The 16,249-nt window shown below is 47.6% G+C and overlaps 3 protein-coding genes across 4 annotated transcripts in view; 2 read left to right on the top strand and 1 right to left on the bottom strand.

Moving 5' to 3' along the window:
* LOC144163393 (uncharacterized) overlaps positions 1 to 9,526 on the bottom strand; it is a 65,781-nt gene extending 56,255 nt beyond the window's left edge. The window contains exon 1 of the mRNA XM_077694365.1: positions 9,241 to 9,526. The gene's annotated coding sequence lies outside the window, so the exon portion shown is untranslated. The remainder of the gene's footprint in view (positions 1 to 9,240) is intronic.
* The window catches only part of LOC144163394 (1-phosphatidylinositol 4,5-bisphosphate phosphodiesterase delta-1-like), an 85,937-nt gene that overhangs the window by 3,745 nt on the left and 65,943 nt on the right, over positions 1 to 16,249 (top strand). The gene's annotated exons all lie outside the window — the stretch shown is intronic.
* Positions 9,813 to 12,117, top strand: Parp16 (Poly(ADP-ribose) polymerase 16). The gene has a single exon (XM_077694375.1). It carries the CDS (start codon positions 10,036 to 10,038, stop codon positions 11,071 to 11,073), a length of 1,038 nt encoding a protein of 345 aa, XP_077550501.1. The 5' UTR covers positions 9,813 to 10,035; the 3' UTR covers positions 11,074 to 12,117.

The following is a 16,249-nucleotide window of genomic DNA, read 5'->3' as shown; positions in this document are numbered from 1 at the left end:
CTGTCCACGCAACAGCCAACCGGTCCCGCTTCGCATTTTAGGAGGGATATAATTGGGATCTTCTGGGCATGCGGCAGGGGCAACTGTGACCAAGAGCCCGCCACTTACGTTCTAAAATCTCTCCTCAAACGTTCATCCGCGTATTGTGCGAGCTTTTTGGCTTATCTTTTCGCCTGTAGGCTCCTGTGCTCGACCTTTTCCTGTGCTGATTATCTCCCAGTCACACTACCTTATCTTCTTTACATCGCCTCCCACAGAAGTATAGGCCTAAGCTGTGCCTCTCATCCAGTAACGAATTACCGACAATTATGTTTCAGTAGAAAGCTTACGCGTCTCCGATGTCGGCTCTCACCACGGCGACAAGCAATTTCGCAATGCCTCTGAAGAAAAACCACGGTAAACCAAACAATCAGATGGCAATGTGTTTTCTTTAATTTGTTCTGAGAAGCATTTCGCATTATTTTATTTTTTAGCTTTTCCCCTCCACTTAGTTTTTCTCTCCTCCCCTCCATTTTTTTAGGCCCGCCCCGAAATTAAGCCCTGCATACGCGCCTGTCTCCCACCGCTAAATATGTTTTTCCCTCACTGCTTCTGGCCACACCAACCATGTTGGGTTACCAAGAGCTTTGCCGGACACCCACGCGCCCACAGGGGAACGCCAATATGTGCGTCGTGGAAAGGAACCTCGAAAAACGCCTACTTTGACGATGACACTTGAACATGAACATTAATTGTTACATCTATTACAGCTGACTTGTGGCGCATTTCCCAATTCATTTTCCCTCTCCCGCCCGCAGGCTTTATAGGCTACTCTTTGTATTAATTCATTGCTTTATTCATTCATTCATTCCTCACCGCTTTGTGGAGATGCGCCCCCTTACCCGAGAGACGGAAATTCTTAAGGCTGCCTTTGTATTTCTTGATCCAAACCATAGGCCGCATCTAATGCTTCCTTGTGCAAGTATTTTGAGGTGTAGTGCGAGTAACCGTTTTGAGAGAGAGAACCTTAAAATAGGAGAGCACTTACAGCTTCTAAAAAAAAACTGGGAGCCATTTTACGCTGTGAATGTTGATTATCAAATGCACGTCGCACACATGGTTAAAGAATGTATACGTGCATGGACAAATGAAACGCGAGCGCGAACCAGACCATACAAACAGCGCGATTTCTTTCCATGCAAGTGAAATTGGCGGGTGACTTTGTTAATTAAAGTAACAGTGTCGGGCAAATGTGGCTTTCCAAATATACCAATAGCGAGCCAATAGCTGACCTCCACGAACAGATTTTTTTTTTAATTTTCCTCGTGGGGCTTCGTATTTTTGTGTCCCCATTTCATTTGTCCATGGCTGTACATGTACGTATTTTCCTCATCCTTTGGCTACAGCGCACTAGAAGTGAGAAACGTGTCGTTCGGGGCCGGTTATGGGGGCCCCTTTTGCTATCAAAATTTCTGCTGAGCAACTCCTGTTGTAAGCAGCGCCCCTGGCGGCCGCTGCTTACCACTTGGTTTCAGAAGTTCTGTTTGTTCAATCATTCCTTACGTACTGCCCTGAATAGTCTTATTTCTTTATTTCATTATATGAAGTTTTATAAATTTCGTCAAATAACGGTTTAGTTTGGTTTAAAAACTTATAGGTGACTCTGGCTGCAACAGGACCTCTCTGGGGAACGCTTGCGCTCCACACATTTTGTAGCGTGAGCTACACTGGCCGGGATTGAGCAGTTTCGCGTGGCTCCTGGATAGCCGTGCTGCGCATGCCCGAGGAGCAGTGACGTCACACGGCACACAAAACGTTGCTCGCTGCCCGGCGTCTCTCACACACCTCACGCCCCCAGCGTCTTCGCCGACCTCCGTTCCGCACGTGGCGGCCCGGTCCACTTGGTGGTCACGTGAGGGGTGGCCGGGTGTGGAACCGATGGGTCGTGCGTCGCAGCAACACCGGCGTGCGCCTGTGGAACCATGCATCTTAGCTTTGGGGCGATTGGTGACGCTGCGCCGGAGCCGCTTGATAAACATACATGTGTCACATAATGCGTATACCGTGTGTGTGTCATTGAAGCAGCAGTAAGCATGATAATGAAGCTAATCCTAGGCAACCAGGAAAGCTAGGAATAACCAGCTGAAACTTCTCACGCTACCTATATGCTGCCATAGCCGAGCTAAGCCACTGCTATTTTTTTTTTTTTCATCGCGAAAGGGACCCGCGCTCTCCATTGGTTTTTCCCCCGCACGATACACCTTACCATCAAGCACACTGTACTTTGGTAGTGGCTATGGCTTTGTGATTACTTAAAAGGGCCATGAATACAAAATACAAGTATGGCTCAATAAAAAGAGTAAATTTTGTCCCCATAACAATGACACCAATTTTATGGCAACCTGGGAACAAGTAACCTAGATCTTAAAGAAAACCGAAGAAACAATGGCGGCTCACCAGCTCATTTCCGTGGACGCCTCTGCGACGTCACATAATCTGGTTTGTGTGACTGGCGCCCGTCGACCAAAGCCACCACCAAAAAACAGGACTGGGCAATGATGGTAGTGTGTGGCATCCAGTTCAGTTTGGTAGTGGCTCAGTTGATTGTGCTGCTGAGCAATAGGTTGCGGGTTCGATTCCCGGCCGCGGCGACCGCTTTTCTGATGGAGGCGAAAAGCAAAAACGCCAGTGTGTTCGAGATTTCGGCCCACGATAAACATCCCCAGCTGGTCAAAATTAATACGGAGCCCTCCACTACGCCGCGCCTCATCGCCTGCATTGCGTCGGTGCGTCAAACCCTACAATCAATCAATCAGTGTCACTTGAATGCTAGCACGCAGTCAACACACTTATAACCTTGTTTTAGGGCTGGCTTTTATTTAGTCACTCCTGCCAATACGTGACACGCGAAATTTCATTTTTTTTAGATGTTTCTTGTCTTTTTTTTCTTTCTTGACTAAAAAAAATGTCCTTCAGGCTGATATTGAGCAGAGCGAGTTGCCATGGGGTAGTTCTTTCAAACTGGACAAGGTTGTGTTCCTGTTTTTATGGCCCCTTTCACCAAACTTAGAAAGACTAGAGCTTCATCTGAGCAGACCAACACGGGGCTATTCGTTTCTGTCCCGTAGAAGACCGGAATTGTGTAAAGTTTACAACTTAGACGTGAACATGCGAATTTCGACACATAACTGTATGTGTGTATAAATCTTTATTGGGCATAGGGAAGGCCAGTGGCCAAAGAAAGGAGGGTGTTGTTGGGGGGGGGGGGGGGCAGGGCACTTCTAGGCCCTAAATTATTCGGGCTACGCGTGATGCTTTTAAAAAACCACACGTAAAATAAATTAGGCGCAGTGATAGGGTTATCTCAGCCGCCAGTTGTCTATGTAATAATTTTTTGTTCGGAAACTTTTCATAAAAGAAGAGTTACAGCCATTTTCCGCTTAGCATTAGCGATAAAGTTGGCTCTGCCGCAAGGCGCTTTTGCTCACGCAGAACAAACACGCGCGAAACCCTAGCCATTAACAGCTTCACTTCAAAAAGAGAGCGGTGTTTTCTTGTGTGAGCCGTTGTGACCAATTACTCATCTGCTGTCGCTGTGTTTCAGCGAAGATGATAGTGTACATTTCGCCATTATCTTTCGTGGCTGCGTCATTGTTCCTCAACAAAAGCAACCGCTCTCCAATCCACACATGACCACTCATCAGGAGTTGAAGACGTAGGCGATGGTTCCTCGGAAGTCATCCACGGCGTATCCACCATCGCCTCACTAAGCTGAAGTGCAGGGTGAAGAAAATGTGAACTTATTTCCTTTTAACATCGATGACGATCGCTAAACTTCAAGCCAGGTCATGTACGGGGGTTTAAGGGGCGGAACACTTCGCTGAACTTGAAAAAACTACTCATTTGTATCTCATTCAGCTCCATTCGAGCCACGAAAGACGTTTTTTTTTTATCCAACAACTGCCATAAGTATTAAAAAACTGTGGTTGATTGCTTTGTCATAGGAATCGGTAAAACACGGAAGTGAAATGTGCAGCGAAATCTGCGGCTGAGCATGATTTTGGGGACGGCGGTTGTCTTGTGGGTGTGCTTGGCGCGCGACGTCCTGCTGGCGGGTTGCTTCGGAAAAGGTGTACTGGCGTCATTTCCGTGACGGACATGACGTCAGTGAAATCTTGGAGTTTCCCGGCATAAAACGCTTTTGTGTGGAAATATAAAACCCGAAAACGAACAACTCTAAGTATAACCGGAGTCCTTCAATGCTTCTATGGTCATGAAACTCCCGGCCAAGTTTCGTACGGGGACAAAGGCTACCGCGAGGGGCGCCACCGCAGATCGGAGGGCATCGGGCTGCCGCCGCTGCTGTGTAGCCAGACCGGCAGGCAGGAACGCAGTAGCAGCATGCCCGTTCGCACCAAGTTTTTTCGCCACTCAGAAAATGATAAGTCCATTTGAGCGGCCCACGACACGTAAAGCGAAAGCGCACTGCTGATAAGGCGGCGAGCGTCTGTTTTATTTTACTCCGTGGTCCGTTCCCTGCCAAACGTGCTCTGACCACGCCCCCGGCTGCCCTCCGGTCAACACCAGCGCCGCGGCGCAGCAGCGTACGAAGCTCTCCCATAGCGTGACGGCGAAGTTTCATGACCAGAAAGGCATTGAAGGACTCTGGTATAACGTACTCTTTAGTACTAAAGGTTGCTTCCCCGCAAAAAGACTCTGTGTGCAGGGGAGCACCCTTTACAGGCCGCTTGCTTCGTTGTACTGTCGTCATTTCCGTGTCGGATATGGCGTCAATGAAATATTGGTGTATTCAGGAATAAAACGCTTTGGTATAAAAAACTTTTAAATGTCACACTCCAGTGAAGTGATACAGTCGTTAGTGACGCACTGTGGGCCAGCACTTCCCTCATAATTACCCGTGCGTTAACATTCAGGGGATGTGATCAAGCGGATCTGGAAGCCCCCTACAACCGCCAAGTCACGCTCCTTGCTGGTGGTTTAGGACGGCGGCCGCCAGTCGAACCAACAAGATACTGTGACGTCATAAAAAATCGCCGGAAAGTGGCCGGCGCCACTGTTGCATCTGTTTCCCCTAATATATCCGCTATTTCTTTGAAGTTTGTCATAAAATTGGTGTCAACGTTATCGGGACAAAGCAGCCTTTGTAATTAACCCAACTTTTATTTTGTCTTTATGGCCCCTTTAACGGAATCGCCACCAAGGGGTGGTAAACGAAGTCGTGGAAGACCAAGGAGTCGATAGGGAGATGAACGAAGAAAATTTGACGGCAAAGAATAGACTCGACAAACTTACAATACAAGCGGTTGGAAACATTTGGGATAAGTCGTCGCCCTGCTGTGGACACAAAGATGACGACGACGACGACGATGATGCTGATTACAATGACCGTCAAACTATGCGACCGGCCCTGACGCGATCCATCATGGTTACGATGCATGCCGCGTCCTCATCATATTTTCGGTTATGGCCTTATTGCCACTGTCGAGCTGTTTTAAGGGAGCTGTGTTTGTTGTGTAGCACGCCGCTAGCCCCTCTGGAATCGTATCTCTGCACTGTATACGTACTTTCCAGTTGGTCCACCCTCGCTATAGGTCCGGTGCCGGGATTTCCTATATGAACTTACTGTCTAGAAAGCCACCCCACGAATTCAAAGCTCAACAAAGTCTGTAAATAAAGTCCCTCTCTCTCTTCTACGACCACTGAGGGCTAGAACATGAAGTAATTTAGTTAAGAAACCGTCCAGTCTGCAGTGAACGACTGCACCTGTGCGGTCCGATGCCTATTTCTATTCTGGGCACGCTACAGTATTTGCCCGTGTCAGCGGCTACAGTCGCTATACCGCCAGCCCTCATTAAATGATTATAGCCATTGCCGCCGCCGTCTGGTCTGTAATGTATATAGTATAATAATGTATCACCGTTGTGATAATTTATCTGTCGGTTTAGCAGAAGTCTGGGCTCTTGCATTGTCAGTACAGACAGCAGAAAACAAAATTAACAGCTTTGTATCTGAATGTAACGCTACACATCCTCGATTCTCAATGCACAATTAATTTTCGTTTATTTCATACAAATACAATTCCTTCTCTTTGTCCACAGACCGTTGTCACAATGTAAAACAACACTAAGGTTTATTGGTAAGGCGGGGCTCAGGTTGAATGTATCATAAAAGTTCCTGTGAGGCCCCTCGGTTATTTACAGTATTGGCTTTCCACAACAATTCCGAAGCAAAAGCTACACTTTGCGATATGCCCAAGAGAGAGCTAGATTTATTTATTTATTTATTTATTTATTTATTTATTTATTTATTTATTTATTTATTTATTTATTTATTTATTTATTTATTTATTTATTTATTTATTTATTTATTTATTTATTTATTTATTTAAGGACCTTACAGGCCCTCGTAAGAGCCGTAACATAAGAAAAGGTGAAGAAACAGAAGCGATAATACAAAAGCAATCTATACAGAAGATACACCGCGTGAGGCTTACAATGCATTTGTAGCACTAGGCACGAAAACCGAAGGACTCAGGAAATTGCCGAGACGTAACCGTAACGCAGTCCACACAGAATGAAACTTGATAAAATGCATCAGATGGGGAAAAAACCACGAGAACAGCTCAAGAAAGTGAACCTAAAAATGACATATTACACTGTGGCGGGACCAGTCATGTTTTCATGTGCAGCTTTCCCGCTCATGGCAGTCCTTTCAACAGTGATTACTCTACAATTTTTTAGCGAAATGAAACGTTTTTTTGCACAGCTAATACTTGGGGTGAATACTTGCTTTGTGCACAGTTTCAAGTCGCGCACGTTGCGCGACTGGGTTCCTGAGCCATGGGAACTATCCCATAGAAATGCATGGAGAGTTAGATTTCATATCGAATTACACAAGAAAATAGTCAGAAACCTGAAATCTTCTTTTAGCGTTTTAATCTTCACGTTGGCTTCTAGCTTTATGCCAAATATTTTTTTCCTAAAGTGGTTTTGCTAGGTTCCCGAGAGGTTGCAATTTTGAGCGAGAAACCTGGGTATGGTTATAGAAACCATATTATGGGACAGACCGTTCCACAGACAAATACCACTTCAGAACGCAAAATTGTCGATAATTAATGGATGACCGAAAAGGCGTTAGTAACTTAGGTTGTTGTGTAAATGTTTTGACAGGCGCAACGGTCTTTTGTTGGGTAGTGGTGACAGCCTACTACCATAAATGTATTTAAGCAAACGGAGCGGTGCAACAGAACGGCGGTTGGGTTTCAAGGGAAGTGATGTCATTGTCATGCTTAATCTGGATTATGCTATGAGAAGTGTTGTATTCGCAAGAAATAAAACGTGCAGCTCTGTTCTGCGCGGCTTCGATTATACTGAGTGGGGGAGTGAGTTAAATGTTTTTGGTGAATCAACCAAAGGGGGGCTGGTAAACTCGGGTTGAAGACGGAAAAATATAACGCATTTCACTTTCCAGACATATTTCGGGCAGCCGTATGCCAGCTTTAGCGTTACATTTTGCTGCACTCAAGATATAACGCGAAAATAAGTAATTTCAGCATTCCCGGAAGATCAGATGGGCGGGCATATATTCTACTCAAAATCTCTCTGTTTGTTACAAGAAACACCTACTTTATTTTAGTCATCCTCTCATTTTCTTTTTTTTTTTTTTTTTTACCGTCTGCTTCCTTCCCCCGCACTAAACTTCTAGCTCATAGGCTCTCGGCTTCCGGACGGCAAGTGTACGGGTTGCTGAAAATTAAAGGAGCGTATGCTGTTTCACCAACCCATAGTAAATACAAGAAGATGGTAAAGATCCTCTCCCTTTAGAGTGGATGTTTTTCTAACCTCGTTCATTCCTTCCTCTTCAGAAGGTGGCCAAAGGACAGCCGTTCAGCTAAAGCTAAACGGTTGTCTTTAGCAAGCCCTTGTTTAGCTGCCCTTCTTTTGCCGGGTTTAGCTAAACCCTGTGCGCTGCTCGAGTTGAAAAAGGGTAGTGCACGCTCGAGTCGCGGAGCCGGTCTGTTCCTTGTCTATTTTTAAAGCGAAGCTCTCTGTGCCTCACGGGTGCCGCCCATCGTTACGCCAAAACACACTGCAGGAAAGACAACTTACACAATGAGCGCCTCAAGAAAAAAGTTGTCGGAATCAAGACTGGGTCCCCCGCGCTAGGATGCCGGCGTCTATCGATTTCACCATTCCGACACGGTCGACGCAGTTTGGATTTTGGACTTTGACTTTGACTCGCGTTGCATGGGAGGAAGCTTCGTGTTTTAACCATCTCTCTCTTAAGAAATGGGCTTTGATTTTCTGTTCTTCCGCCGGTTGCTGCTAGCAGACGACGTAATTACGCGGCTTTGTTCTTACACAGCACTAAAGTGTGCTGAATGAATGGCCAGACCTTTCAGCTAAAATTAACTGAAACGCCAAATTATTTTCGTTTTTTGCCTTCAAGGCAGGCACTGGTCGTTCGGCACCGTCACAGGAGGAAACCACCGTGCAATTCAATTTGAGTTGCCAATGCAAATAAAGCACGCCTACTCCCTACATTATTCATGGGCTTAGCGAGTATACTAAGGACGTTTCTGTAGGAAATGCGTGTAGGCATTGATTATGGCTATCCATCCATTCGTCCGTCTGCACATCAATCCGTCCGTGCGTCCGTCCGTATTTGCGTGAGTGGGAAGCAAGATTAGTCCCAGAACGCAAGTGATAAACCCTGCAATTTTTGTGCCGTGACGGGCATTTCGCCAATGTCTTTTGACCTGAAGCAACGTTTAATCGTTAGTAAAAGATTCTTCAAGCGCAAGCAAGTGTTCTGGGGACGAGTTCCTATTTTGGAAAAAGAATATGCACATTTAACGGCCCACAAACGTGATCACAAATTCAAAACCTTTCCTCTCCTTTTGACCGAATCATCTTGGGCAAGCATTCAAATCACATCTCCAAAGTATACCCAATAAACGTATGCAGCTACTACAGCTAATAAACGTAAAAACGAGGGAGAGAAAATGTGTGGCGATTCTACACAAAATCTACACACAAAGTCCGCACAAAAGCTCCTCGTGCACTTATTTCCGCCAGCCTTGGTATACAACGGCATTTAACGACGTAGCTTTGATGAAATATCAGCTGCTCGCGCTGCGGAAATGTCGCGGAGAGTGCAGTCGCTGCTTCGAACTGCCTTTAGCCACGATGAATGCAAGAGGTTTCTGGGAAATAAATAAAATAGCTAAATAAAGCATACCTTATTTATGGGCGCTAGCTGTACAGATGTTGAACAGCAGCCGCGCACTTCCGGTTTCTGCGTCGTCTGCTACTATGCTGCCATGTGTTTTTTTTTTTGCCTTTGTTTTTGCCTTTGTTTTCTCGACACAGGGTTAACCACCTAGCGCTTCCACAAAATAAGGCGTGAAAATGAACCCGCGACTTTTATATATATTTTGAACAACGGTTCGCTAACTGGGTTTCAGCTTTTTAGTAACAAGACAACGATTAAAATAGGATCACACCGCCCTCAGAAATGACCGGTTGGTTCCCAAAGCTTGGGCTGCAACATCCTATTTTTCATTTGCTTCCGCCAATACTCTTTCTTCTCAGTTCTGTGGCATCATTTTTCGCATAAAACCTTTAATTACGAGAATAAATATCCCGTGAAGCAAGCAACGTAAAAGAAGTCCTTGTATCGTCGACAGAAACAGCGGCGCCAAGCCGGCAGACGACACTCCTGTTGCAGTTGACGCCACCTACATTTTTTCCTTCGCAAAAATGATCGCGCTGTCCACACAGCAGTTCCCTCTCGGCGCTGTCGCGTCGTCTGCTACTCGCCGCGTGCTACGTATCGCATGTTTCTTTTTTTACCTCTCCCTCTCTCTCTTCCCCCGCCTGTCGATAAGGGCGGCGTTTTGTTTGCTGATGCGGCCGCCGTGGATGTAGAGCGAGCAGACGACGACGACGACGGCGACCGCGCGGGCCGCGGCGCGCTGTCGTCTGGGGGCGCTCGCTAGCCCGGCAGCTGCAGCGAGCAGGTGGCACCGGCAACATGGCGGCGCCGGACCGTCCGGTGCTGTCCTCCCAAGATTCGAACGCCCGTCCCGAAGTCCTTAAAATCCTCGCCGAAGACCTGGCCGCCGCGGACCTCCAGTGGTCGTTGTTCGTGGCCGCGCTGCGCTCGTACCGCTACGACACGGTGCTGCGGCCCTTCCCCGCCACGTTCACCGACCATGCCACTGACACGAAGCACGTCGACGAGCTTCGCGACGTCGCTGCCAGGGTTCCGCCTTTGGGCGTGCTACAGTTCGGCGACAGAGCGGCCGGCGATGGCGTGCCTCCCGAGTCGTGGGAGCTCCTGCTCTGGGTCCTCACTTCCAGTGGCGTCCGACTCAAGTCCCGCAAGAAGGAAGACGTCCCGGAACTGGCCAACTCAGCCGTCGACGTGGTCTTCGAGGTCCAGCACAACCCGCAGACGGACCGGCGGTTCGAGAACGCCCGCGGCGACCGAGAGGTATTTTTCGCTTACCATGGTTCGAGACTCGACAACTTCTACTCCATACTACAGAACGGCCTGCTGGCCCACATGAACAAGAACGCCCTGTTCGGCACCGGCACGTACCTGTCGAGTGAGCTCAGCGTCTCGTCAACCTTCAGCCCTGCAGGCTACGGCTGGCAACATTCCACAGTCAGCCCCGAGCTCTCGTGCGTCGCCATGTGCGAGGTCGTCGACCATCCCGACGTCAAGTGCCAGGACAGGCCCCGGAGCAGACCATCCAGGGCCTACGCCGAGGACTCGCTGGCCGGCAAGGTACCCGAAAAGTACTACCTCGTGCAGAATAACTCTGTGGTGCGCGTCAAGTACCTCCTAGTGTACACGGCGGCGCAACAGCGGGCACCAGCACCGGACATCCTCCCCGCTGGCATGGTGAGGCCCAACACGACTTGCTGCTCGTCCGGATGGCCCGCGTTCTTGTGGAAGAACAAGTCCTGGCTCATGGTCGCTGCGTACGCGGCGCTCCTCTGCGGCATAGGACTGTCCAGTTCGCGCGTGGGCCACAAGCTGATGCTCAAATTCTTTTACCGGTGACATCTATTTCATTGCATGGAACGTGCGTGGTGCAGAACAATTGTGAAATTGGTGCGCCTTTTGTGACGTTCGAAAAAAGCAGACCCTTCTGAGGAGACGGAATCGGGCTCCAAGAGCCGAGTCTTCGCATCTACCAGTACTGCCTTCTGCCCAAGACGAAGACAGGTTAATGTGATCTCGGGATTTGTTTTTGTTTTTTTAGAATAAGGTAGGCAGCGGAAGTCTCTAATGATATAAATTTGGGTGCCACCTGGTTTCGTTATAATAATGAGCTAATTGCTAAACTCCAGACCGGCGCTATATATTACTGCACTGAAGTGCCTTTGTGCTGGGAAAAGTCAGCCGCTTCGCGCTACCAGCTGTGATATTGACCCAGTGCTAAATGTTAGTCGATCTTGAGACCATTAGATGAATGTCGTTGAAGTTTTGTGTCGCTCCCTCGTATTTGGTGCTTCTTTTTTCTTGACCGAGTGCATAGTCTACTAAATAGTCTCAGCCTCTTCTTTCGGCCGCTCCTGTGATAACTCCCTTTCTCTCCCAGATATGGAAACAAACATCAGAAGAGCGGGCCTTAAACGAACTAGACTAGTAAAAGCACCGTTATGTTTCTTTTTAGGGCAAAACTACTTGTTCGCCGTAGCAGAGTTTTCTACCGTTCTTAATCCGTCCTGGGATTGCCTTGTTTAATCCCAGCCACACGTCGCCGTTCGCGGAACGTACGTGTCCTTAGCTGAGTTCGAGGAGCAGCGACTGTTGCTCCCGTCGTCATTTACAGCTGACATTCACGATCTCCCGTGGAGCTGTACAAACAATGCGACACACCTTGAATTCAGCTGCCATTTTCTTGTTGAGAGCTTATATTGTTATGGCTGCCACCGCAGTCCGAAGTACAATACCCGCGCGAAGAAAAATAGCCTTGATTCCGTTTGACTTCCAGCCTGTCTTGTTCCAACGCGCCGGCGCATATATAAAGGTCCGCGACTCTAGCTCTGTTCAGGGGACGATGTAATAAAGTTCGCCTTCGTTCACGCTGTTTTCACAAAATGCTGCATCCGTTGTTGTTCCTGTCTTACAACAATGGCGGTTGCGCTGCCTTTTCTCTTTCGTTTTCCTGGGCATGGAATTTTCCGACACATGAGACGCCAGGGGCAGAAGTTGATCGAACTAGTTTATATTTTCGTAACGTTTGATAATAAATGTTAAAGGCAAAGAATGGATATGGACAGGAGCAGTTGGAAGTGATGGAAGAGGCCTTCATCCTACAATGGACATTAAATTGGCGACTGATTATGATAATGACGAGGATGGTTAAGTGGGAAAATGAGCTCGAGCAAGCTTCCGGAGCGCTATGCAGCAAGCTGACGGGTCACCGTTTTGTCGCCTCCTAATATTTGAAAATTTTCTGAGGTGTTCACTAACCCTTGTCACACCTCAATAGCAGTTAAATTAACCCAACTCCTCCTGGACCCTACAGTTCTGATTTAGCCTCAAGCTTTCTTGTAATTCGTTCTCAATTTATTCGTCCTTACCCATAGAGAATCGGCTTTTAAGTTCCAGGCACTCTGAATGTCCTCTCTTTTTTATTGTGCTCAAGAACCTTACGACGATGTGTTCAATGACAGCCATAATTTCCCGTAAAAGAACTTCAAGGTGTGACGGCCTTTATTATAGCAATGCTAAGCTTCCTTGTTCACGGTGGGTTATTGCTTAAGTTTGCGTCGTGCGAAAGTCGTCGTGTAGAAAGCATTGGATAACCATAATCTCAATGCACATTGGTGCTGGCTGCAGATTCATTACGAATACCCTGCCTTTTAACTTTTAAATTAACTTTTAAATATTTTAATTTTAAATACTCGAATGAAGAGTTCAAGCAACTCTAGGTGAACTTATATTCGCCGCGATTTTTATACAAACACCTTCAGCGAAAAAAAAAAACACTAGCGCGATGCTATTTAGCTGTAAATTCTATCGTTCTGAGATCCTTCTGTAGAGCTACTCACTAGAGGTACGCACTAGAGATCTTAAAGATGATCTGTTCACCTATAACATCTTATGTAAACAGCACTGCAAAACTTAATTTTGAGCATACCGTGATTTCACTGTAATTCTCTTCCTTGCGTATATGTTTTTCTACTCTTGGAAAAGTCACATTATCCCAGAAACCCGTGCTACGTACTTCTTTGTCCTGCAAAGTCCCACAATTGGTCCCACCCAGTCCCACAATTGATAGCTGACTTAGTTCTTGCTGCAACGTCAGCTCGCCACATGTTGCAGTACAAGTATTTCCTCCCCAATCAAAAATATCTTCCGAATAACGACAGTGATTGATTGATTGTAGGGTTTAACGCGCCGACGCGACGCAGGCGATGGGGCGCGCTGTAGTGCAGGGCTCCGGATTAATTTTGACCGCCTGGGTATCTTTAACGTGCGCCGGATCCTCGTACACACGGGCTTTTTTGCTTTTCGCCTCCATTAGAAAAGCGGCCGCCGCGGCCGGGAATCGAACCCGCGACCTCGTGCTCAGCAGCACAACGCCTTAGCCACTGAGCCACCGCGGCGGGTATATATACCGGCACTGGAGTAAGCATTGCGTAACAACTGCGTCCGCTGAGTACAACAAAGATTGTTAAGGCGATAGCTTGACATGGGCCGTTCTGCCAAAAAATGGCGTCTGGCGTTGCGCAGACATCAAGATATCCCCCCGTCACAATTCTTCACACCCGCCCTTGAGGGGATTGGCCTGTGGAAACTGACAACCGGCGGCAGAAGCTCGACCACCGATTCACCAATTACGATTGGCTTTGATGTTTACATGGCCAACCAAACTTTTCACACACCCACCCGTGGGAATTTTCCAGTGACGGTGACACCCGTAGAGGCTCATGACTGGCTTGTGTGGACGTACTCATAGCCGGAAACCTTAGGCGCCTCTGTCAATATCTTTTTAAACGCGCAAGCGTTTTCATGGGGACTCAACGCGGAAACCCATCTCTCTGCCCGTACCACTGAATGTGGCCTTTCACCGCATAATGAAACGCTAATAATAAAAAAGCACTAAGGCCTCCATACTTTGAAATCTTACTTCGTTGTGGTACAGTTAAACCTGTATATAACAAGACTCTATATACCGAATTCCTGGATTTAGCGAAGTTTTTGAATTCCCCTTGCCAGCCCCATTTAAGCCCATGTGTTTGCGACCTGTATGTAAAGAAGGCGTTGCGGCGGTTAACCTTGATGCAACGAAGCAGATCAGTCATGGTTTTTTCCCCTTTTACTGAAAAATCGGCCGAAGAAATGCGCTAACTTAGCGAGTACTGGCACTACCCTGAGGTGCTAGCAGCTGCGAAAATGTCTAGAATCGCCAAAAACAAAATTTGTTGTGATGATGATGATAAACAGAGCGGCTAGCGCCATTCTGTGGCTAACGTAGTAACCACTTCTGGGTTTGCATGTGTAGCATGACACCACACTGCAGGTAGCAAGAGTAAGTACACTTTGTTTTTCGCCCTCACGTACTCACTACCACGCATTTCCACGTGTGAGTACGATGTCGGTTCGAGGTTTTTTTTATTTTGAGGTGCTAGGCCTGCCTGCCGACGTGTGGTCACGCGTCTCCACTGCTATCTGCTGTACCGGTTCGTCGGTGATGACTTCTGAGGCCATAAAACGAAAAGTGTTGTCTTTTCAAGACAAGCTCACAATTTTAAGTGCCGTCTCCGCGCCTCCGCCGGCGAGAAAGATGAATGTCGCCGCTCGGTACAGTATCCCAGCCAGCACTCTCAACTATTTTCAGTGCGGAAAAGAGCATCTGGTTTGCAAAAAAAAAAAATGACCTTTCAGGGTAAGTTTAGTCCTTGAATTGAAACGCGTTAAGGCGGCGAAAAGTGTCACAAGGCAAAAGCAATGCTTAAGGTACGTTTATCAACGCGGGGGTAAGTGACCGTGCTTTTTTTTTAGCGCCGTGTAGTGTCTAAGGTAGCAGCAGGCGCAACTCACGCACTTTTTCACCGTGAACGGTCAGTTCACCTTCACTCATGGCTAGCATTCTGGCTTCGTTTCGAACTGGTTGGAGAGAGCAAATGTTGAAGTGGCAGCACCCTCGCCGCGGATATCCACCTCTACATGGAATTGACGCTTTCTGCAAATTCCGTGTTCCACCCGACCTAAGCAAAGCGTCTGAAGGTGTACTGCATCGTTTGCGTCTCAACGTGGCTTACACCCGAAGCTTCAAGTTCAAAATAGGGTGGGAGGATTCACCACTGTGCCCCATGTGCGCTGTGCGCGAGACTACCGAGCACCTGTTGTGTATATGCCCGCGATTTTCCGCGGCGCGAGTTACAGCGGCGAGCTGCCTGTCTCGTGTTCGACGCGGAGCAAGCCTTCAGTTGTGTCACTTTCTTGGACCCTGGGACAACAACAATGACTCATATTTAGGGACAAAAATTCTTCTGCGTTTTTTGCGAGATTCAGGACTAGGCAAAACTTTGTAATTCTTCCATTGTGCGCATGGCTACGTCTGTACGCGTTTGCATCGTCATGTACGCTTTGACTCCTTTTTCTTGTTAGGCGCTCTGCGCTTCCTGGGCTCCATTCGCTCAATTTTTCTTTTCTTCCCCTTAACTTTATTTCGAGTTTTTTCCTTGCACTACATTGCGTGCCATTTTTATTTAGCTTTTTGTTCTCTCTATTGCTGCTTTCCCGATCTCTCACATTCACTTCACTGCATTGTAATCATCCCCATCTGGCGTAGCAAGCACTGCCGCTAGCAGAGCTGACCTCTCCAGCCCACATTAGAGAGCTCTGGTTTCGTTCCTGTTTCATTCCCTCGGGGCTTTACTCGAAACGTGCTGTAGTGAAAACCTGCATGTAAGGTTTCATAGGTTACGTGTGGCCTTATGTAGGTATTTCGTAACAGGCGTCGGGGCCACCCTTTTGAAAGCAAAATGCGTGCATTGTCCCTTAGAGATGCCTTCCCAGCAGTGAGCATGAGTGTAGCAGAGGAGCCGACTTCAAGGGGGCGTGGTGTATAGCCAAGCGGCTTAGACATCTATCCAACAATTCCCATTACGCAGTTTCCGCAGTCTTCCATCATCCTAGCCGTAGCCATCGTCATCGTGGGCTTTTTGAGAGCGACGCCACATTCCTCGCCCGCTGACGAAAAATTCTTGCACCGCTC

The sequence above is a fragment of the Haemaphysalis longicornis genome, unplaced genomic scaffold, assembly GCF_048455015.1.
Source record: "Haemaphysalis longicornis isolate Haplotype H1 unplaced genomic scaffold, Haemaphysalis longicornis Haplotype H1 scaffold_12, whole genome shotgun sequence".
Taxonomy (NCBI): Eukaryota; Metazoa; Arthropoda; class Arachnida; order Ixodida; family Ixodidae; genus Haemaphysalis; species Haemaphysalis longicornis.
The sequence above is the reverse complement of the archived record's forward strand: the minus strand, read 5'-3'. Positions and strand labels throughout refer to the sequence as shown.